General features: G+C 49.6%; 1 protein-coding gene across 1 annotated transcript; it reads left to right on the top strand.

Moving 5' to 3' along the window:
* On the top strand, positions 1-20,388 carry IL22RA1 (interleukin 22 receptor, alpha 1). Its single transcript, XM_011945594.1, has 7 exons — positions 1-240; positions 3,695-3,827; positions 5,074-5,252; positions 8,002-8,177; positions 11,978-12,116; positions 16,784-16,905; positions 18,461-20,388. The coding sequence occupies exons 1-7, from the start codon at positions 198-200 to the stop codon at positions 19,367-19,369; spliced, it is 1,701 nt and encodes a 566-aa protein (XP_011800984.1). The 5' UTR covers positions 1-197; the 3' UTR covers positions 19,370-20,388.
* Positions 20,389-24,690: the final 4,302 nt, after the last annotated feature.

The following is a 24,690-nucleotide window of genomic DNA, read 5'->3' as shown; positions in this document are numbered from 1 at the left end:
CTCCCAGAACCTGGAATTCCAGAGCACACGGGGCCAGGGCACCTTTGTACCCCTGCTCCTCACTGGCTCGGGTCCCACCCACCCCCTTCTCCCCGCCCCATGCCCGGGTGGAGCCAGCTGCCAGGGCGCCAAGACTCCCAGCCCTCCCTCTGTGCACGGCAGAGCAGAGGCCAAGGGAGGGCTCTGTGCCGGCCCCAATGAGGACGCTGCTGACCATCCTGGCTGTGGGATCCCTGGCCGGTGAGTGCCCATCCACCCTGTGGTCAGATCTCCCCCATCCTAGGGGCCAATGATCAGGGTCATCTCCCCAGCACCCTCCCCAGCTCCAGCATAGCCAGTTTCAGTTTCTTCCCTGCTAGGGCTGAGCAGGGTGCCGGGTGTCCATGGAGAAGCAAATGTCCAGCTTAGGTTGCTGGGGGCAGGAGAAGGTGCCTCAGACTCTGGGTTCTTCCAGGGACCCAAAGGACCCTCAGGTCTCAGGGAATGTAGCCAGCTGTCTGAACTGGGGGTGCTGGATCGCTGCACCTCAGTGAATGGAGAATTGGCCTGGAGGAGGCAGACATCCTTTGGTCCCTCAAATGGTGCTGGCACGGGTTGTACCATCCCTTCCTCTGCCTCTCACCTGGCACTGGCCTGACAGGGGAGGTGGAGGAAGGACGGGGGAAACGAAGCTTGAGTTCTGCCGTTGCCTCCCTCCATGCCCCTGCAGGGCCTCTTTGGCCCCTTTTGTTATCATAGATCTGAAAGAGCATTTTCTCCTAGAGTGGGCAGGTCCGCTACATTAATAGGTCTTAAGACACAGGACCCACTTGGAAACAGGGCTTAAGGGCATAGTGTTCAAAGCCAATAAAGTCGGGGGGGAGCTCATTATGCAGAACATTACATGAGACCCTAGACTCTGTCTCTGCTTTCCTGATGCATTGTGTGAAATTCAGGGAACTTCCTTAGGAAGTCAAAGCATAGTCCTGCTTGAGGATGGTGAGCAGGTGTGTCCTCAGCCAGGCCCTCTTTGCTCAAGTGCAGGACGAGGCCCACGAAGGGGCAGAGCTTCCCACCCCCTCTGCCGCTGTCTCACCCAGGTTGCCTGTGTCCCCAGGGCTCCCAGCTCTGTGGTGCCGCTCCAGTCTGCTTCCCAGCATCAGGCTGGGCATTCCAGGAAGATGTGAGCCCCCAAGACATGTTCCTTTAGACCCTCAGCCATACTGGTTGGAAATCCTAGAGGCTCCCAGCCCTTTGAGATGGAGGACCCACAGGAAACAGCCCTTAGGAGACTGTCAAGGGTCAGTTCCCTCGTGCTGCACACCCCGGGCCCTCACTCCCCTAGTCTTAGGCTGACTCCAGAGCATGTGGAATTGTTTCTTGTTTGTGTATTTTTCCTTAGCTTCCCAGCTGGTTGACAGAATATTGTTTTTCCACATGAATGTGAAAAAACAAATTGCCTTTTATAAATCCGCCAGGCTGCCAGGCTCCACACAACACATGTCTCCCCAGATTTCACAATATAGACTTTTACCCGGGAAGTGCCGAAGCAACACAGGCTGAGGAATAGATGATGGATTTGAGGAGGAAAAGGAGCAAGGAGGGCGGGAGAAGAGGGGGAGATCTTGTTAGTCCCTGACACCCCTAAAAGACAGGGTTGGGCCGAGGTTCACTTACCCGTCTTCAGGAAGCTAACTGCAGTTCCCTCCTGAAAAGTGGTGCCAACCTCCATGTAGCCCAGGGTCCTGTGCCTTGGCAACATGCCCCCACCTCAGCCACCAGCCTCCTCGCAACCCAGATGGGCCCTCTATTTCCCACCCAGCACACTGACCTCAAGCAGCAACCATTCCCACCGCAGACTCTACCCCAAGCCCTGACAGAGCCTGGCCTCTCAAATCCCACCCTCACCCTCCTGCCCTGACCCACCACCCGACCAGAAGTCACTGTTCAGGTCTGACCTTGACTGGACTCGTTTCCTCAACTTTAGACTCAGCCCTGAACCCAGGACCCCTCCCTCCAGAACTGACCCCAGTTCCACCCAGCCTCACATCCAAACAAGATGTCAGCTACATCCTGAGGCTCCGTGGCACAGCCGTCAGCTTGGGTAGAGGCAGTAGACCTCCCCGCGCCATCCCTAAGGCCCCATTCTGGGGACTCCAGGAAGCCTGAAGACATTTTGCAGCTGCTGGGCCAGAACCCAGATTCAGAGAGGAGGGCAGCCTTCGAGGTTAGCCAGAGGATGTGCAGCAGGGTGGGGCCGTCCTTCCCTGACCCCACCGGTCCTTGCCAAGCCTGAGGACCCCTCTTGTGTGTAGACCTGGAGTGGAGGCATCAGTAACTGTCTGCTCCCTCGCACCTTGGGCCTGCTGGCAGTCATGGTCGTCTCTGTGGAAGGAGAGGCACAAGCATATCCAAGACACACACCCAGGCCACAAGGCCTTGACCCAGCTGGGGCTGCTCAACATTTTCCCACCTGTTTATTTCCCACACCAGCCAGCCAGGGCCTCCGAGCTCGGAGCCAGCTGCCAGCTTGGGCCGCCATTTTCCCACAGGCTCTTGCTGTCAACAGCCCAACCCTGCTGGGCTGAGGGAAGGGTTTTATAAGTTAAGGACTCTTAGTTTACAGTGCAGATTGCTTCAGAGGCTGCAGCCCCTCCCCAGCCCCTTCCTTGAGGCTCAGGCCCTCACTGCCCTTCCCTTACCATAAGCAGAAGTGGGCTGGACAAAGACCTAGCCTGGAAGAGAGGGCCGTGGGTTCTTCAAGGGCCAGCTTCTCTCTTCCTCTCTCCTCTCCTCCTCCCTAAATTCATCCTTTTATCAGGTGCTCCCACCTGGGGGACAGAGCAAGACCCTGTCTCAAAGACAAAAGAAAGATGGTGCGGCCACTTTAGAAAATAGTTTGACAGTTCTTCAAAAGGTTAAAGATAGAGCTACCATATAACCTACCAAATTCCAGTCTTAGATATATATCCAAGACAACTGAAAACATGTGTCCACTTAAAAAAATGAACACGGTGTTCACAGCAGCGTTATTCATGGTAGCCAAAAAGTAGAAACAACCCAAATATCCTAATGTGTGGATAAACAAAATGTGGTATATCACACAATGGAATATTATTCAGCCCTGAAAAGGAAGTACTAATCCATGCTACCGTAAGTGTGAAACTTGAAAACGTTATGCTAAGTGGAAGAAGCCAGCCAAGGCTCTATTTATATAAAAAGTCTAGAGTAGGCACATTCACAGACACAGGAAGTAGATTCATGGTTGTCAGGGGTTAGGGGAGGAGAAGAATGGGAAGCGACTGCTAATGGGTGGAGTGACTGCTAATGGGCATGCAGTGTCTTTTTGGGGTGCTGAAAATGTTCTGGAATTAGATAGTAGTGATGATTGCACAACATTGTGAAAATACTAAGAAACCATTGGACTGAACACTATAAGGTGGGGACATTTATGGAATGTGAATCACAGCTCGATGCAAAGCAAAATGGCTGAGAGTGGATGATTGGTTAGAACAGTGTGGGAAGCATCCCCTCTCGCTGGCCCATTTGCAGAAGACTGGGCGCTGGGGTCTCCCTGCCCCCCCACCAGGCTGACATCTTGAAAGCGAAGGCACTTTGCATGAAATTTATATGGGACAGGACTCTGACTGAGCCCACACATGGGCAGGGTGACCCTGGGAAAGCCCCTGCTCACCCTCCTCCCTCCCTCCTGCAGCTCACGCCCCTGAGGACCCCTCAGATCTGCTCCAGCACGTGAAATTCCAGTCCAACAACTTTGAAAACATCCTGACGTGGGACAGCGGGCCGGAGGGCACCCCAGACACAGTCTACAGCATCGAGTATAAGACGTAGGCTTCTCTCCTGACTCCCCCTCCTTTGACTGTGCGCTGAAGCCAGCCCCTCTCCAAGGAATTCTCCTCCTCTCCATATGTTCCCATCCCTCCCAGATGAAGCTCTGCTCCTTTATGTTTCTTTTGGGGAGGGAGAATAATATAACGGTAAAAAGTACAGGTGATAGGGTCAGGCTGTCTGGACTTAAATGCCAGCTCTTGCGTGTATAACCTTGGGCAGTCAGGTGACCTCGCGAAGCCTCAGTTTCTCCACCCACAAAGTGAGGACAATGGTAGCACCTTCATCACAGAGTTGTTGGGTGGGTTAAACAAGATAAAGTCATTAGCACTTGTGCCTGGAAAATTATAAGCTACCAATAATTGTTTTATTATTATTAGTGAGACCAGGTCAGCTGAAGATGCACCCAGCCCCTCTAGCCCACGCTCCTGTTCCTACTCCTCTGCCTCCCATGCAGGTGAGGAGGGGTGGCCTGGGCTCAGGAGTCCTCAGACGTGGCTTCCACTCCTGGTCATGCCACATTGCCCTGTAGCAAGTGACTTCCCCTTCTCTGAGCCTCATTTCTCTCATCTGTAAAATGGGGATAACAGGGCCCACCTCAAAGGATTATGGTGATGACGAGCTCAGAATGTGGACTCAGACTGGCTGGGTTCAAATCCTGGCTCCCCACATGCACACTTCAAACACGTGGGCAATTTACTTCTTCAAGCCTCATCCTCTTTATTTGAAAAATAAAGAGAATAGACTGGGCACCGTGGCTCACACTTATAATCTCAGTACTTTGGGAGGCTGAGGCAGGTGGATCATGATGTCAGGAGTTCGAGACCAGCCTGACCAACAGGGTGGCCATACTGTCTCTACTAAAATACAAAAATTAGCCGGGCATGGTGGTGCACTCCTGTAATCCCAGCTACTCGGGAGGCTGAGGCAGGAGAATCACTTGAACCCCGGAGGCAGAAGTTGCAGTGAGCCAAGATTGCACCACTGCACTCCAGCCTGAGTGACAGAGCGAGGCCGTGTCTCAAGAAAAAAAAAAAAAAAAAAGAAAGGAAGAAAGAAAGAAAAAGAAGAATGCATATGCCTCAGAGAATCATTGTGAGAACAAAATGAGATCACTCGCATAAAGGGCCTGGGCCACTGAACGTGCTAAGTGAATATTAGATCTCCTTGGCATTATTAATAAGTCACAGGCCTAGTGCTGGCCTTTTCATCACTGCTGTGACTTGGCCCCTTCCTGGCCCGCAGGTACGGAGAGAGGGACTGGGTGGTAAAGAAGGGCTGTCAGCGGATCACCCAAAAGTCCTGCAACCTGACGGTGGAGACGGGCAACCTCACGGAGCTCTACTATGCCAGGGTCACCGCTGTCAGCGCGGGAGGCCGGTCAGCCACCAAGATGACTGACAGGTTCAGCTCTCTGCAGCACAGTGAGTTGGAGCCCCTGTGGGTTTCAGAGGAGGGGAGAGGAAAGTGCAGGTGTTTGTGGGGTGGGATGGCCTCTTCCTCTCTGGAGTGGGTGGAGGGCCCAGAAGGGGCCCTCTGCAAGGGGAGGGGGTCAGCTGGGGATGTGGCTTTTAGGGAAGGCCCCCGCCCCACCAATTGCAGTGTGTCCCTAGCAGGTTTGTTCATTTTTCTCCACCTCCACCCCAACTTCCCTAGTTCAGACCACACTTATCTTGCCCTTTGACTGAGGTCAAGGCCACCTAACTTGTTTCCCCAACTCCCCTCTTTACCACTTCCTCCAGCCCATTCTCCACAGAGCATTTAGAGAGATCTCCTCAACACATAAATCCCACCTTCTCTTCTCAGCTTAAAACCGTCTGGCAGTTTTTCATGACTCTAAAAATAAGATCCAACTCTTTGCCACGGCCCGCGAGGCCCTGCCTATCCTGGTCCTCATCTTGAACATGTCTTCCCAATGCATCAAGCAGCCAAGCTTCTGACAGTCCCTGCCTCGGGATCTTTGCTGCTCCTACTGTCTGGGGGCACTTCTGGGCTCTTCACATGACTGGTTCTTTTATAGTCCTCATGGCTCAGCTTGAACATCACCTCCTAAGTCAGCGTCCCCACCTCCAGCCCTGATGACCTGATTTCAGTAGGCCACCACCTGTGATTCTCTATTGCAATACAGGGTTTATTGTCTTCATCACTCAGATCACACGCTGTAATTACTGTTTGCTCACACATGTTATCATCTGCCTCCCTCTCTAAAATGTGAACTCTAGAACTCCCTGTGTGGGCAGCAGAATCCACTGCATTCCCAGCTCTCAGCATAGTGCCTGGTACACAGAAGATGCCCAATAGCCAGACGCGGTGGCTCACACTTGTAATCCCAGCAATTTGGGAGGCTGAGGCAAGAGGATCACTTGAGCCTAGGAGTTCAAGACCAGCCTGGGGAACACAGTGAGACCCCATCTCTACAAAAAATTTAAAAATTAGCCAGATGTGGTGGCACACACTTGTAGTCCCAGCTACTCAGGAGGTTGAAGTGGGAGAGTAGCTTGAACACAGGAGGTCAGGACTGCAGTGAGCTGGGATTGCCCCACTGCACTCCAGCTTAGGTGACACAATGAGATCCTGTCTCAAAAAAAAAAAAAAAAAAAAAAAAGATATTCAGTAAATGAATGAATGAGTGGATAGCAGTTGCTGATATAGTTTGGCTATGTCCCCACCCAAATCTCATCTTGATTTGTAGTTCCCATAACCCTATCTTGTGGGAAGGACCCAGTAGGAGGTAACTGAATCATGGGAACAGTTTCCCCCATGCTATTCTCGTAATAGTCAGTAAGTTCTCATGAGATCTGATGGTTTTATAAGGGGCTTCCCCCTTTGCTCGGTTTTCATTTTCCTTCCTGCCACCATGTGAGGAAGAACATGTTTGCCTCCCGTTCTGTAAGTTTCCTGATTGTAAGTTTCCTGAGGCCTCCCCAGCCATGTGGAACAGTGAGTCAATTAAACCTCTTTCCTTTATAAATTACCCAGTCTGAGGTGTGTCTTTATTAGTAGTGTGAGAATGGACTAATACAGTTGCCAAACTCCCCACACAAGATAATCATGAGATGATGATTTTATAGTCACACATAGCTTTTTAAGAAGATAAAAAAATAAAATTAAGTAAAATATTGTTTTTTTAACCTGGCTTGTTCAATGAATTCACATTCATTGTAGAAAATTTGTGAAATGTAGACATATACAAAGAAAAATAAAAGTCACCCAAAATAATCTTAACATTCTAACATAACTGCAGTTACTAGCAGCTGTATCTACTTTGCAATCTGGCATTGCTTTTTTGTCTTAGGTTCTTTTTCCCCATATATTAGTATCATGAACATTTGCCCATATCATTAAACATATTGCACAACATGATATTTCACAGTGCAAAATGATCCATTCTAGGGAGGTACTCTAATTTACTTACATATTTCCCTTTTTGAGGACATACAGCTCAGTTTTTCAATTTTATTGTCAGCACTAAAGTAAACATTGTTCTGACTCAGATATTTTCAATCTTGGAGGCCAATGGATCATTGAGGTATTTTTACAAATTAGATTTAGGGTAAGTGAGGTCCGTGAATCCCTGAAGTTGGATGCAAGATTTTTGTATATGTACATTTTGGAGGGGAGAAGACCCACAGCATTCATCACATTCTCAAAGGAGTCTGTAAACCAGCAAAGGTACTTTGGTTATTTGGAAAATTCCATCTTGAGGGAGACAGAGTCTTCAGCCTGACCTTTGAGGCTGCATCAATAGTATTAGGCCCCAAACATTTTTTAGGATGTGTAGTTGATGTCATTGACATCCCCAAAACTGTCATACTCAATAGATGAGGGAAGAAGGGTGTTCCAGGCTGACTTAAGGTGGGGATGCAGGGGGCTGGGATGTGTGGGGGCAAGCCAAAGGCATGACCAAGCTACAGGACTGGTGCCCCTCACCCTGGGTTCTTCTCATCCACCTTTGGTCATCCCTTTGCCAGCCTGAAACCCAAACACCAGGGCTTGCAGAAACTTTTCTCTTTTTACTGTTTGTTTAGCCGATGCTTCCAGAAGCATAGCTGGCATTGGAGTGGAAGGAGAGAGGGAACAGTCATTTTCCACTGTCCAGGGTAGCCTCAGACACTACCCACCAACTCTGACTTTTTCTTTTCTCTTTTCTCTTTTCTCTCTCCCTATCCCCAGCTACCCTCAAGCCACCTGATGTGACCTGTATCCCCAAAGTGAGATCGATTCAGATGATTGTTCATCCTACCCCCACGCCCATCCGTGCAGGGGACGGCCACCGGCTAACCCTGGAAGACATCTTCCATGACCTGTTCTACCACTTAGAGCTCCAGGTCAACCACACCTACCAAATGGTAAGTGTATGTTGCACCCTGGTCTTTCTCTGCCTAGGAAGCCTCTTCCCTCTCAATTAGATCTGAATTGCTTTAAGAAAAAAAGGGTACACGTTATGTAAATTAGCGTTTCCCAAAACATGTCCCCTGAGAGGCTCCTTGAAGCCTGGAAAACATCACAAATGACAACCTCTCTCATAGAGTCACACACACAATAGCATGCTAAAAACTCTGACAAGTCCTGCAGAACCAATACTCCACTATCAATTTGTTTAATACAACTTCTCCCAAATTTATTTCACCAGAGAAGCTGCTTTTTTTGCATAATATTTACATGGTTTTTTGTTTAACACCTTCTCACATCCTGGGGAACAACCTCTATTCATATCTTCGGATGTTCACATTAGAAAATGCTAGAATCAATTTCTACTGCTGCAGTAGTTCTCCACTATTTGCAGGAACTATATACAGGCAAAGTCGAAGGATGAGTAATAATAAGAGGTGGAAGGCAAGGGCATAAATTCTCAAATAACATATGAATTATTTCTTTTCATATTCAGAAAATATTTGGTACCCCCTACCCTCAGCATGTGCCACCAAACCACAATTCAGTTAAATGAATATTTATTTCCTACTTTATGGTTTCTGCATGCAAGGAGCTTATAATCTAGGGAGCGAAGAGGGAGTTAAAACAAGAATTCAAATAGCTATAGGTAGAGAAAAATATGAGTATTGGGAAGTGGGGTAGGATGTCATTGCAGCAAGATTTGTAAGGCTTCCAGAAAACTTTTGGGAAGCCAAAAATGACATAATATGCATATATTATCTGGCATGCCGCAGAAACCGGTACTGGCTTCCAGAAAGCCTTATATGTATAATATGCATATTATGTCATTAATATTCATATATCACCTGGCATGCCACAGAAATTGGTATTGGCTTTTTGGAAGTCAGTACCAGCCTGGCCAACATGGTGAAACCCCATCTCTACTAAAAATACAAAAATTAGCCAGGCATGATGGCAGGTGCCTGTCCCCAGCTACTCAGGAAGCTGAGGCAGGAGAATCATTTCAACCTGGGAGGCAGAGGTTGCAGTGAGCTGAGATTGCACCACTGCACTCCAACCTGGGTGACAGAGTGAGACTCTGTCTCAGATAAAATAAAATAAAATAAAATCATTGTCTGCTAATTCAACATTTTTGTCATCAGGGTCAGTCATTATTGTCTTTTCTCTTGAATATGGGTCACATATTCTTTCTTTGTATGTCAACAATTTTGAAATGTATCCTGGGCATTATGTTGAAATTACTGTAGATTCTGTTATATTCCTCCAAAGAGTATTGGTTTGGTTTCATCCAGTTTTAGCAGGCAATTAATTTGGCTGAACTCCAAACTCTGAAATTTCTTTTTTTTTTTTTTTTCAACTTTACCTGTACTGCTTGGAGTCTACCCCATTCGTGCCTACTTTAGGGGTCAGTCAGGGATTTTAGCAGAGTTTATACACAGAGTTTGGGCCTCATCTACGTTCTCTCCTGTCTGTGGTTTCTCCTCTCATTTTCCAGCTGCTGTGATTATTCCAAGCCCTGCCTTTTGGGTATTCAAGACAGTGAGAATACAGGGTTTCTATCTAGGTTTAACCATCCCACAAAGTGTAGACTGGGGTCTACCTTCAGGCTAAAAGACAGTAAAAATTGGAAATGTACCCATTGCCAGTTATCCTTTCTCCAATATGTGCCCACTTTTATTTTCTTTCTTTTTTTTTTTTTTTGAGGCGGAGTCTCGCTCTGTTGCCCGGACTGGAGTGCAGTGGCCGGATCTCAGCTCACTGCAAGCTCCGCCTCCCGGGTCTACGCCATTCTCCTGCCTCAGCCTCCGGAGTAGCTGGGACTACAGGCACCCGCCACCTCGCCCAACTAGTTTTTGTATTTTTAGTAGAGACGGGGTTTCACCGTGTTAGCCAGGATGGTCTCGATCTCCTGACCTCGTGATCCGCCCGTCTCGGCCTCCCAAAGTGCTGGGATTACAGGCTTGAGCCACCGCGCCCGGCCTTATTTTCTTTCTAATGCCTGTAAGTAGTTGTTTTTCATTTTGCTCAGAATTTATAGTTGTTATTTTGGGGATGTTTGGTCCAATATAAACTATAAATTACTTGGATTAGAATGAAGAAAGATCAAATGTGGAAATGGAAGAGATAACAGGGTGGGAAGTCAGAAGATTATTATAATGGTATAGGTTGGAAATGAGGGCCTGAACCAGGATGGAGATCGTCAAAAACTTGGGGAAGGGGAATCAGGGCCTTTGTAACTCTCCTGGAGTTGTGTCTCATGATATGTAATGTGTCCAGTTTCAACCACATAAGTTCTACAAAACAATAAGTTAAAAAATTTATTTATGTACTTCTTCACTCACTGTCACCATCACCCCCAGAAACATACACAAAAGAAAACAATAATTTACCCTCAACCTTGGCCTCCATGTGCCTGAAAAAGAGAAGGCAGAGCTGAAATACAAAGAGCCAAAGAAGAAAATTCTCAGCTTTTGAACTCCCGAGATCACAGGTTCTGGCCCTTTAAAGGAAGGTGTCTGATCACCCAAGATATGAGAGGGGATTTGTCCAAAATGGCTTCAAGTTTTAGGCCCTGGAGATTAGAAGAAGAGTGATGCTATTACCAAAATTAGAGAATCAAAAACAGATTTGGGTTTGGGGTTTGGGATGGGGCCGGCCCCAGAGAGAGGAGGGCAGCATGTTTGGACGTGTTGACTTAGAGATGCTCATATGATACATCCAGCAGGGAGCTGGCAGAGCCCATAGAAACGCTACAGCTCTTCCTGAGATAAGTTTGGGAGTTATCCACACATCGGTGCTCACAGCAGCCATGGGTTCAGATAAGATCACTAAGTGGCTGGAGAGTACGTGAGAGAGAAGGAAATGGTTGAAGAGCAAATCTTGCAGAACAACACTGAGGGACTAAAACCAGTGAAAGACCAATCAGAAAGGTAGGAGCAGAGCCAGGCAGGATGACATGTGGCAGCCACGGGAGAGGAGTTCAGGGTCAAAAAGGTGAGAGATACACGGAAGAACGAGAATCAAAACACAGGTCCAGCAGAAGGACTGGCAGATGCGAAGAAACAAGGGCTTTCCTATGCAAGGTAGGTGTTTACCTGAGTGGCGAGTATCCAGCATTGATGAGCCTGCAGAGCCAGGTGGGCTGCAGAGACAAATGAGTCTGGACTGGAAGCCAGGGACCAGAACTCTATTCTGTAAATATAGGTGAGGCCATCAAAGGCTTTTGAACAGAAGAGCATTATAATGAGATTATCTTTTAGAAAGATCTCTATAACACTAGGATGAATATGGAAGTGAACAGGGGCAAACCCAGAGATGGATGACCATGAAAAAGGCTACTGCTAGAGTCCAGGCTGAAGGCTTGAGGCCCAATTAAGGCAGAAGCAATGAGGAAAGAAAGAAAGGAATGGGTGTTCAAAGAGTTTTCAACATTTAACAAAGAAAAGGTGAAGGACAAGAAGAATTGGAAGAAGGAGGGATGGTGGGAGGGTGGGAGCGTGGTGGAGGTCATAATGGTAGCCACTAGTGTGTATAACGACTGCCTATGGGCCAGACACTATTGCAAGTGAAAGACACATGTGCTTGGACACTGATTGGATTTGGGGATAAAGCAGAAGGGAGGGGAATGGAAACAGAGACTGAAGACAGATTCATCAGCACCAAACCAGAATCCAGGAGAAGGAGCGAGTAAGCTTCCTTGGGCTCCATGTGGAGATTGGTGTGTAACACGAATCATGTTCTCTGTCCAATTCAGCACCTTGGAGGGAAGCAAAGAGAATATGAGTTCTTCGGACTGACCCCTGACACAGAGTTCCTTGGCACCATCATGATTTGTGTTCCCACCTGGTCCAAGGAGAGTGCCCCCTACATGTGCCGAGTGAGGACACTGCCAGGTGAGTTCAGCTGAAACCAGAGTGGGGTAGGGCTCCTGGATTCAAGTCTTGACTCTCCTCTTTCCTCCCTGTAACCAAGGTGAGACTTGGCAACACTCTCAAAAACCATGGAAGGGTTATCAGTGTGTTATTGAAGTCAATCTTTGTTTATCCATAAAAGAGTTGGCTGATGAGTTATCAAAGCAAATGTTTGATTCTCACCCTCCAGCCTATGTCTGGATTTCCCCTCTGACAGGCCTTGTATGTACCTTGGCAAAGCAAACTCACCTTAATATTAACCCAGGTGAGATATACTGGAGGGAAAATCTGCAGGGGGGTAAGCAGAGAAGATAAAAAGATCTCTCAATATCTCCCAAAGTCAAATAACAATAATGGTATCATGATAACTAGCGTTTCTCCAGTGCTAACCAGGGACCAGGCACAACCAAGGGCAAGCCTCATGAACAGTCTATGAGATAGGTATTATTTTCATCCTCATTTCACAGACAAAGAACCTGAGGTTCAGAGTCATTAGGTCATTTGCCCGTGGCCAGGCACCTGTAAACCAAACACTTTGGGAGGCCAAGGCAGGAGGATCACTTGAGCCTAAAAGTCTAAGACCAGCCTGGGCAACATGGCAAAACCCTGTCTCCACAAAAAAATCAAAAACTTAGCTATGTATGGTGGCATGCCTCTGTGGTCCCAGCTACACAGGAGGTTGAGGCAGAAGGATCACTTGAACCCAGGAGGTTGAAGCTGCAAAGAGCTATGTTTGCACCACTGCACTCCAGCCTGGATGACAGAGCGAGACCCTATCTCAAAAAAAAAAAAAAAGTGACTTGCCCAGGGTCACACAGGTGCTGAGGGATGGAATGAGGCCTAATTCTAGAGGCCATGCTCTTACTACAGAGCTACTATAGAGACGGTTGGGTTTTTTGTAGTTTATTTTGTGTTTTGTTTTTCAGACAGAGTCTCTCTCTGTCGCTCAGGCTGGAGTGCAATAGCACAGTCTTAGCTCACTGCAACCTCTGCTTCCCGATTTCAAGCAATTCTCCCACCTCAACCTCCCAAGTAGCTGGGATTACAGGTGTGTGCCATCACTCCTGGATAATTTTTTTTTTTTTTTTTTTTATTTTTAGTAGAGACAGGGTTTCACCCTATTGCTCAGGCTGGTCTTGATCTCCTGGCCTCAAGTGATCCACCCACCTTAGCCTCCCAAAATGCTGGGATTACAGGCAGCCGTCATCGCGCCCGACCTAGATATAGTTTTGAATCATCTGCTTAGTGAGATGGTCCCTTCCTCTAGCACATTGAAACTTGATGCTCATCACAAGCATCATGATGTTTTTATTGGTGTTTCTTTTCATAGACAGATGGAAATGTATTGCTCAGAGCTGCAGGTTTAGAGGATGAAGGCGATGGCAGTGGATGAGGTAGATTTGGTAAAACAGTCTCCACCTTATCCTCACATTCAGATTCATGATGTCAGTAAGTGATTTCAGTTCCAACCATGCCAACAATCAGAATAGAGTTGAGTTTGCGAGCTGGACATTGCGTGTGGCACAGTGGAAAGAGAAGTGCCGCATGAGGAATGAGAAGGCACAGCATTAGTCAGATGTCAGCCAACCACGTGCCTGGGGGAGTCACTCAGCCTCTGGGAGCCTGATCCCTCATCTGACAAATAAGGATGCTGATGCCTGGGCTGAGGCGATAATCCGAGGCCAGGCAGCTGCCAGAGCTGGGCCCTAGGAAATGAAGCCCTGGTCCTCAGGTTTGTTTGGAAACTCATCAGTTTTCCAAAGAGCCCACAGGAGACTGATTTCTCCACCCGAATCCCAGTGCACCAATTGGCAGGGGAGCTGTGTCTGATGGAACAGCCAACACTGGCCACTTGCATGGGGCATGCCCTTCCTGGGGCAATGGCTGCTAGCGAGCTCAGAATAGAACTTGGTGAGAGGAGGACTAGAAAAGGAAACTCACGTTCTGGGGTTAAGCTGGGAGCATTTGTATGATTCGTGAACCCCTTCCCCGGACTGTCCTAGACAAATCTCACCTGCTCCTGGCCCACCAGTTTTTTGACAATGTGAAGACCACTCCACCCTTATCCACAACAGCCTTCTGGTGCCTTGCCCTTACATGGTCTTGCCCATAATGGGATACCATTTTTTTTTCCTAAGACTGTAGCTACTTTTATATAAATCACACTTCTTGGTGGCTACTTCTTGCTAACATATAGAAGGCACCTTATTCTTAAAAATATATATAAAACAATTCCTACATTTATTAGATTCTACTATATTGCCAAGCAAATAGTTGTGCCAAATGCTTTACATATATTATTTAATCTTCATTATCACATGTAACGTATATTATTTAATCTTTAGAACAATCCTGCAAGTTGGGTAGCATCATCCTCATTTTACAGAGGAGGAACTCTGGCTCAGAGAGGTTAAGCAACTTGCCCATGACCACACAGCTGCTCGGGTAACCTGGTTGATTCATCTGGTTCTGAAGGCTGGGCTCTACCCACCACTTTGCAATTTTGTTTACAGTGAGCCCCCTGTACTGCACACTTCTTCCTCCTACTTCCATTTCAGAGTGATGCATCCTGCTCTTGACCGTGTATCCTAACGTCTGCATTACCCCCAGAATCCCTTTTACCTACCTCTCCGTAGATAAACAGGGAGTGTCACAGAGCACTGTTCCAGCATCTTGATGATGGAAAAGGCTCTAAGGGCCATCTCACCTCATATCCTAATCTTACAGATGAGGAAACTGAGGCTTCCTTGCAGAGTGGCAGGGAGGATGAGTTTTAGAGTTACACATGTAACTCCACTGAGTAGCTGTGTGACTTTGGTCAGGTCACTTAACCTGTCTGGGACTCAGCTTTGTTATCCGTAGGAGGGGAGCATCCCTATCCCTCTGTGTTGTGTTTTGATGATGCAGTGAGATAACATAGGTAGAGCACCCAGCTCTACACGATCATATAGATCATGGCCCGTAGTAGGAGTTCAACCACCGCTGGCTACGGTTATTATTAAAGGGTAAACCAGAGAGGGTCGTGCAGCAGGAAGGATGCTCAGCATATCTGTGGCAAAGCCAGGCCTCTAACACTCTGTATTCCTTACTCTCAGGCTGGTGGTGTTTTTATTTTTCCATCCAGCCTCCCTATGGGTGAAATGGCAATGTACCAAATACATACAGTGTGAAATGGAAATATGTCAAGCCAGAGACCATTCCATGTCCCTATCCTGTCCTGGAATGTTATAGACATTCGGGTCGTGTCTTTTTCCTGGAGTAGAGATGGGGGTAACATGTGACAGGAGACAGGGTCTCATTGAAGTGGGAAGCTGACCCAGAGAGGCCCAAGCTCATGGGCTAGGGGAGGATCGAGGAGTGGGCTAGAAATAGAGGCTCCAGCAGTTCCCGGGGTTCACAGTGATCACCGAGATCATTGGAGCTATTGATTAACTCTCCAAGCTGAGGCCTCACAGCGGCCAGGAAGAGAGGAAGGGTAGTTAGCAGGCCCCTGGACTGCAGGGGTCTTGACTCTCCGAGTCACCTTCCCTCTGTTGCAAACTGTCAGTTTTACCAAAAACTCCAACAACCTCTTCCTCCCTAAGTGCTTCACAAGTCCCATGTGGACTGGTGACAGGAAGTGTGTCCTGCCTGGAACCAGCTGCACCCATCCCAAAGATGCTGGAACACAGGGAGAGGCTCGGATCCTAGAGTCCTAGTCATCCCTCTCCCCTCCATTTTAGACAAAACAGTGCCTTCCCAGGCTCCCTTCTTGACCAAGATCTTCCCTGATGTCCAGCCCCTTACCTTGGTAGGGAGGTGGAGAGGACAGGCCTCCCTGTTTTCACTTCTCCCCTCCTTCTGCCTCTACCATATGAGGGAGGCAGGACTGCCCTTAGACTCAAGCAAGAGGGGCCCTTCCCTGTATCCAGCACTTTAGAAGGCCTTCTCTGGTCCTGCCCTGGCCATTCCCCTCCTTGCAAGATGAAGACTCCATACAACAAAGCGGACAGGTCCATCTGGATCCTGTGACCTCCTTTCTAGATCACATTGTGAGTACCTGAGACCCTGAGACTCTGTACATGTGGCCTGGAGTCTGCGATCTATCCAGGCAGTCCTCCTTCGGGGGTCCTTCCTCATGAGGGCAGACACTGCTGACACGTAGTGCAGACCCTTGGCCCAAAGGATGACCAACAGGTGGCTATTTGTGGGGGTCATGGATGAGCTCGACCATGAGGGCTGGAGCATCTATACACATGTGCATGAGGGCCCTGGCAGTGTGGGATGGAGCTGGGCTGGACTGGGCTGGGCTGGGTGCCTGCAGTGCACTGTGAGCTTTCCCTGTTCCTCCCCACTTCAGCACAGTACCTAGAGAGGTCCAAGAACTCTGAATTAAAACATGGCATCCCAGGTGGTTGTGAAAAGTCTTTTTGTCAATGTGGAAACATAGAACATTTTATTTAACAGTGTAAAAATATAATTTGTAAATTCTGACTATTTAGATGTACAGTCTATGGACTTCCATTTGTGATCTTGCATTCTGAGGGTAAGAGAGGCTTCGCCAGCCCAGTCAGAGAAGATTTGCAGCATCCACATGTGGGGCCGCACCCAACCGGGCCCCAGCAGAGCCCAGCCTCATGCTTCCTTCTCTGGCCTCTTTGGTTTCCCAGACCGGACGTGGACCTACTCCTTCTCCGGAGCCTTCCTGTTCTCCATGGGCTTCCTCGTCGCAGTGCTCTGCTACCTGAGCTACAGATATGTCACCAAGCCGCCTGCACCTCCCAACTCCCTGGTGAGCCATCCCCCTGGGGCGGGAGGGAGAGGTCCAGGGGAGGGCCTGGGCTCTGTGGTTCCCAGTTCTCCCCAAAATGCAGGGATCCACAGACAAAGTGGGAGATGGGCCTGCTCTCTCCCTTCATGGAGCTCACAGTCCCTCCTAAAGTCAACAGATGTGTGGCCCAGCGGGTCTCAGGACGCATCAAAGAGGGGTGGGTGATCAGGAATAGTGGACACGGAATAAAAAACCCACATGGCTTGGAAGTGTCCAGTACCAGGAGGGTAGTGTGGGACCTGAATGAGCAGCAAGGCAACGAGGGAGGAATGGTGGGTACCAGGAGAGCCGTGGCACTCATGCCCTGTCTAAATAGGCAGCCAGGCACCACCACGTGGGAAAGCAGGCCCAGCACTGCCTGATCTTCATGTTTTTCTTCATGTTTTTCAAGAGAAGCCAGAGTTTCAGATTATGTTGTGAAATCTCCCACTTTTCAAATATTCTGTTTTTTAAACAGATTTTTTTTTTTTTTTTTTTTTTTTTTTTGAGATGGTGTCTCACTCTGTCACCCAGGCTGGAGTGCAGTGGCATGATCTCGTCTCACCACAGCCTCTGCCTCCCGAGTTCAAGTGATTCTCCTGCCTCAGCCTCCCAAGTAGCTGGGATTACAGGCACGCACCACCACACCCGGCTAATTTTTGTATTTTTAGTAGAGACAGGGTTTCACCATGTTGGTCAGGCTGGTCTTGAACTCCTGACTTCAGGTGATCTGCCTGCCTCAGCCTCCCACAGTGCTGGGATTACAGGCGTGAGCGCCTGGCCATTTTAAACAGAAAAATTTTAAATGGCAAAACTAATTGTTAAGTGGAAAGCCCTTTGTTGCAGTTCTTTTAGAATTTGTCTAGCAAGTGAAGACCAGAACCCGCCCCCTCCCCTAAAAAATAAAATAAAATGGAAAGCCTTACACCAGCCACACAAATCACATCAGCAGCCCCCACCTGATGCCAGTGCCGCCTCTGCTAGAGCAGCAAGGCCCACTGCAGAAGCCATGAGCTGAGCCACCTGGGGCACCCGGAGCCTGCTCTTGCCCATCAGAGGGACAGAGGAGCTCTGAGGGAGTTTTGCTGCATGTGCAAGTCCAGATGAAGCATTTTCTGTAAAGCTCTCCCAGTCTCTTCTGGTTCCTTCCTTTCACACCCTGACCCTATATTAGGCCCTCAGGGACCCGTGGGCCAAGCAACAATGTGGGCCAACACCTCCAGAGCATGCCCAAGGCAACCCCAATTCCTGGTCATCTACTCCCTGGATTATCCGCCTCCTGGAGAAACCAGAGCCTAGATCTCTCTCCCTGAGATAACCGAGACTTCAGAACCAAAGAGCTGAGAGAGCCTGTCCCTTCAGGGAGGCGCTTGCACCTAGAGGAGTCTCTGGGAAGCAGATGGGGATATGGGACAGACGCATCTTGAAAAAGCTCCTAGATGCCTCCCTATGGAGGACCTCACCCACCCACATCACCAGCGGGGAGCTTGGGACATACCCTAACCACGGTGGGGTGACTGTTGTCGTCCCTGCACAGAACATCCAGCGAGTCCTGACTTTCCAGCCGCTGCGCTTCATCCAGGAGCACGTCCTGATCCCTGTCTTTGACCTCAGCGGCCCCAGCAGTCTGGCCCAGCCTGTCCAGTACTCCCAGATCAGGGTGTCCGGACCTAGGGAACCCGCAGGACCTCCACAGCGGCACACCCTGTCCGAGATCACCTACTTAGGGCAGCCGGACATCTCCATCCTCCAGCCCGCCAGCGTGCCACCTACCCAGATCCTCTCCCCACTGTCCTATGCCCCAAACGCTGCCCCTGAGGTCAGGCCCCCATCCTATGCACCTCAGGTGACCCCCGAAGCTCAGCTCCCATTCTATACCCCACAGGCCATCTCTAAGGTCCAGCCTCCCTCCTATGCCCCTCAGGCAACTCCAGACAGCTGGCCTCCCTCCTATGGTGTATGCATGGAAGGTTCTGGCAAAGACTCCCCCACTGTGACACTTCCTAGTCCTAAACACCTTAGGCCTAAAGGTCAGCTTCAGAAAGAGCCACCCACTGGAAGCTGCATGTCAGATGGCCTTTCTATGGAGGAATCCCAAGAAGCAAAATCATTGCACCAGCCTCTGGGAGTTTGCACAGACAGAACATCTGACCTGAATGTGCTAGACAGTAGGGGGGAAGGGACACCACAGTACCTAAAGGGCCAGCTCCCCCTCCTCTCCTCAGTCCAGATCGAGGGCCACCCCATGTCCCTGCCTTTGCATCCTCCTTCCCGCCCATGCTCCTCTTCAGACCAGAGTCCAAGTCCCTGGGGCCTACTGGAGTCTCTTGTGTGTCCCAAAGATGAAGACAAGAGCCTAGCCTCTGAGACCTCAGACCTGGAGCAGCCCACAGAGCTGGATTCTCTTTTCAGAGGCCTGGCCCTGACCGTACAGTGGGAGTCCTGAGGGGAATGGGAAAGGCTTGGGGCTTCCTCCCCGTCCCTACCCAGTGTCACATCCTTGGCTGTCAATCCCATGCCTGCCCGCGCCGCACACTCTGAGGTCCAGCCTCAGACGGGTGCCCTTGAGAGAAGCAGAGGGAGTGGCACGCAGGACCCCTGCCATGGGTGCGCTCCCCACCAGAGCAAAGCAGCATGATAAGGACCGCTGCAGAGGAGCTCTGGGGAGCAGCCTCTGTAGACAAGCGCGTGCTCGCTGAGACCTGCAAGGCAGAAATGACAGTGCAAGGAGGAAATGCAGGGAAACCCCTGAGATCCAGAGCCCCGCCTCCTAACACCCTGGATTCAAAGTGCTCGGGCAATTTGCCTCTCCTTGCCCCATTCCTGGCCAGTTTCACAATCTAGCTCAACAGAGCATGAGGCCCCTGCCTCTTCTGTCATTGCTCAAAGGTGAGAAGAGAGCCTGGAAAAGAACATCCTGTGGGAGGCTGGGCAGAACCAGAACAACCTGCATTTCTGCCAAGGCCAGGGTCGGCAGGACGGCAAGACTCTAGGGAGGGGTGTGGCCTGGAGCTCATTCCCAGCCGGGGCAACTGCCTGAGGTTGCGCGATTTCAGCTTCATTCCTCTGCTAGAATGAAGTGAAATGCAGGTCCACCAGGGAGGGAGAGACGCAAGCCTTTTCTGCAGGTAGGAGTTTCAGACCCTATCCTGAGAATGGGGTTTGAAAGGAAGGTGAGGGCTGTGGCCCCTGGATGGGTACAGTAACACACTGTACTGACGTCACAACTTTGCAAACTCTGCCTTGGGTTCAGCCCATCTGGGCTCAAATTCCAGCCTCACCACTGACAAGCTGTGTGACTTCAAACAAATGAATCAGTGCCCAGAACCTCGGTTTCCTCATCTGTAACATGGGCCTCATAACACCTACCTCATGGGGTTGTGGTGAAGATGAAATTAAGTCATGTCTTTAAAGTGCTTAATAGTGCCTGATACATGGGCAGTGCCCAATAAACGGTAGCTATTTCCTGTTGTGATTTTTTTTTTTAAAATCTACATCACACAAGGAGTGACCCCTCCCCCAATTCGGATTGGCTTCAGACACACCTGGCATTTTCTCATGGGCTTAAATGACCTGGATTTCCTTAGGACAGGGTCTGGGGTGGGAAAGAGGAGGAACTGCAGGGCCTTCTAGAGACAGAGTTCAGAGACAAATGATGTGAAACCTTCTCCCTGAGATCGTAGGCAGAATCCATTGGGGGTGGCAGGGGTGATCTCAGATGGCCTCTGTCCATCCGGCCTCCCTGACCCCCGACAGAGGCACTGTTGCACAGACTGCTGTCATACCCTCTGTATCACTGCATCTCAGGTGACCCCTACCATGAGGAAGCCAAGGCCCAGAGGGAGAGGGGAACCACCCGAGATCCCACTATTGAGGCTGTGACAGAGTTGGAGCACAAACCGAGGGCTTTTTGTCCTCATGGAGAGAGGAAGCTTTCCACGCCTGTTTGGATTCTTGGAGGATGAGACTAGTGGGTCTAAGGAGGGGAGGCCTCCTAATGGGGTCCCTAGAGACAAGTGCTCGTGGTCACCTTGCTCCCAAGTCTTTTTTTTTTTTTTTTTTTCCTTTTGGAGAAAGGGTCTCACCCTGTGGCTGGAGTGCAGTGGCATGAACACGATTCACTGCAGCCTTGACCTCCTGGACTCAAGTGATCCTCCTACTTCAGCCTCCTGAGTAGCTGGGATTACAGGTGCATGTCACCATGCCCAGATAATTTTTGGTATTGTTTGTAGAGACAGGGTTTCACCGTGTTGCCCAGGCTGGTCTTGAACTCATGGGTTCAAGTGATCCTCCTGCCTCAGCCTCCTGAGTAGTTGGAATTACAGGTGTGAGCCACCACACCCGGCCTCCAAAGCCTTTTCTGAACATTTCTGAGAAAGAGGATGTAACATCAGTCGCCTCAGAGGGACCCTTCCCAGAGTGGACAGTGTCCTTCTCTTCCCAGCTACATCTCTTCTCTTCCCCACCCCTCCCCTTTCCTGGGACACAGTGACAGGTGGTGGTGTTCTTATCTGATGGTAATTAATGTTTAACTTCTCCTCGGTGTCACTGGTTTAGACCCAACACCTCCGTGCAGAGGGATGGGTCTCCCTGGACAGCATCCCCAGCCCATTCACCCCTCCACGGCAGCCAAGTCAGCCGGATGACGGCTCGCCTCTCCCCACCCACTGCAAACAAGTCTACTTCCTGTTGCTTGGGTCACACTTGGCCAAAGGTTAACTGTCTTCACCTTGTTTATTAGTGAAAAACAACCTAACAGGTGGACTATTCTCACCAAGTCAATGAGACCCGGGAGCTACAGAAGTTTTTTATTAAGACCAGGCGCGGTGGCTCACACCTGTAATCCCAGCACTTTGGGAGGCCGAGGGGGGTGGATCACCCGAGGTCGGGAGCTCCAGACCAGTCTGGCCAACATGATGAGATCCCCTCTCTACTAAAAATACAAAATTAGCTGGGTATGGTGGCGGGCGCCTGTAATCCCAGCTACTTGGGAGGCTGAGGCAGGAGGATCACTTGAACCTGGGAGGCAGGGGTTGCAGTGAGCCAAAATCCAGCCATTGAACTCCAGCCTGGGAAACAGAGCAAGACTCCATCTCAAAAAAGAAGTTTTTTATTAAGAGCCATAAATATATCTTCCAACTCACAGGACCACGAAGCTGTCTGCCCTCCTCTGGGTGGCAAGCATTTCAGAAATGATTCTGGGAGGGTGGAGTCTGAGTGTCTGAAGAGAGGAGTGGATGGCTCCAAGTCTGTGACTCATCCCTCCTCAGGTTGGCCCTGTCTCCACTGAGGGGCAGGGACCAGGCTGCATGACCCTTGAGGTCCCCTGGCTCCTGGGCAGCCCAGGCCTGCAGATGGAGCTAGAACCAGCCAGAAGTTTCCAGAAGAGCGTCCGCATACCCGGGAGCTGGCTGGGGACCTCATCTTTCCTGAGAGTCCTGGGTCCAATTCCATTTCCAGGAATCTCCACAGCGCCACCCTGCCCAGCGAGGGAGGTAATTCTCCAAGTTGTCACTTGCCTACAAAGTATGGCAGAGTCAAGCCCAGGAATAAATGACTAGTAATATAATAGTAGCAGTAGTCAACGGCATAAGAAAGAGAAGAAGTCAACCGTGTTGCTTGGCAGTTTATGTACTTGATCACTCATCCTCCTGGTACCCTTGTCTCCATCATAGGTTGTATTATTGATATTTTGCAAAGGAAGAAAATGTGGCTCAGAGAGATTACTTGCCCTAGTTCATGAAAATACCCTGGGAAGCTTACTAAAAATACAGCTTCCCCAACCCTACCCCAGACCTGCTAAACTCATGGAATCTGGTTGTTTGTTTTTGAGACAGAGCTTCACTTTTTTACCCAGGCTGGATTGCAGTGGCATGATCACAGCTCACTGCAGCCTCCACTTCCCCTGGCTCAGGTGATCCTCCCACCTCAGCCTCCCAAGTGGCTGGGACTACAAACACACACCACCATGCCTGGCTAACGTTTGTATTTTTTGTAGAGACAGGGTTTCACCCTATTGACCAGGCTGGCCTCGAACTCCTAGGCTCAAGTGATCCTCCGCCTTGGACTCCCAAAGTGCCGGGGGGAATCTGTATTTTTCATAAACTTCTTTGGTGATTCCTCTCAAGCAAGTTGAGGGACCAGTGCCGTTACACCATCACTTTCTCTCTCCATAGCCTCAAATCAGCTCCCTAGAGGGACCCCCATTATACCCGCTGTTGTAACAGAGTTGAAGGTGGGGGTACTGCATGGCTGTGATGCCTGCAAACCTCTGACCTCCTGAGCTCCCGACTCTAGGAACATACAGGGCTTGCCTGAGTTTCCACCCAGAGAACTGGGCCAGTGGGATTGGAGCTCCTTCAGATTCCCAGACAGCCAGAGCCTCTGTGTCCCTCCCAAGTCTGAGTGTCAACCTGGACAGGGAGGCTATGGCCTGACATCACCAATGCTTGCCCCCTGTTGCTGTCCCCACCTGCATTCCAGACCATGGGACAGAAACAATAAGCTGAGGCAGGTATAGCCAGAGAGATGGAGGCAGCCCCCACCTCCCCTGCTGGTGCTGATGCTGACAGAACAACCCCAGAGCCTGCTGCTCAGTCCCTTTGGCTACTGGAGCCCATTTTCCCTTCCCACTCTAAGGAGAAAGGGGGCATAGAGAAGATAAACTTTGGCCAGTCCATATAAGAAGAGCATCAGTTGGAATTAACTGGAATGCAAGAACGACAGAGGGAGCGACGGGAGACTGAAGCAGGTACAGTGTCAACATAGGCAGGGAGAAAGTCACAGGCTTGGTTGCTGTCAGAGAAACAGCGTGGAGGTTCAGAGCAGTCAGCTTGTTCTTAACGGGCATAAGTCCAGGGAAGGGAATAAAAGAGAAAAGGAGAGGGGAGAAAGAAGAAAGATGAGCCAGGTACTACAGTAGGTATTTTACACATTTAACCTCACCTGAGTCTCCCAAGAGTTCTGCAAGATAGGCAATTGCTATAGTCTGAATGTTGGAGTCCCCCCCAAAATTTGTATGTTGAAACTTCATGTAATAGTAGCTAGAGGCGGGACCTTTGGGAGACCATGAAGACTATGCCCTCAATAATGGGATCAAGAGGCCAGCATGGTGATTCACACCAGTAATCCCAGCACTTTGGGAGGCCAAGGTGGGAGGATCCCTTGAGGCCAGGAGTTTGAGACCAGCCTGGGCAATATAGTGAGACCCTGACTCTACAAAAAATGCAAAAATTAGCCTGACGTGGTGGTACGTGCCTGTAGTCCCAGCACTCAGGAGGCTGAGGTAGGAGGATCACTTAAGCCCAAGAGGTTGAGGCTGCAGTGAGCCATGATCACACCACTGCACTCCAGCCTGGGCAACAGATCAAGATCCTGTCTTGGAAAAAAAAAAAAAAACCAAAGGAATGGGATTAATGCCCTTATAAAAGAGGCTGAGGAGAGTGCCCTAGCCCCTTCCACCACACAAGGACTCCACAAGAGGCGCCATCTATGAGGCAGAGAGCGAGTCCTCACCAGACACTGAATCTGCTAGCACCTTGATCTTGAACTTATTGGTCTCCAGAACCGTAAGAAATAAACTTTTATTATTTATAAATGACTCTGTCTAATGTATTTTATTGTAGCAGTCCAAACAAACTAAGACAGTAACCATTCACTGATTCATTTTTCTTTTTCTTTTTTTTTTTTGTTTGAGACAGAGTCTTGCTCTGTCGCCCAGGCTGGAGTGCAGTGGTGCGATCTCGTCTCACTGCAAGCTCTACCTCC

Source organism: Colobus angolensis, unplaced genomic scaffold (genome assembly GCF_000951035.1).
Source record: "Colobus angolensis palliatus isolate OR3802 unplaced genomic scaffold, Cang.pa_1.0 Scaffold240, whole genome shotgun sequence".
Classification (NCBI taxonomy): Eukaryota; Metazoa; Chordata; class Mammalia; order Primates; family Cercopithecidae; genus Colobus; species Colobus angolensis.
This window is presented reverse-complemented; position numbering and strand designations above follow the sequence as displayed.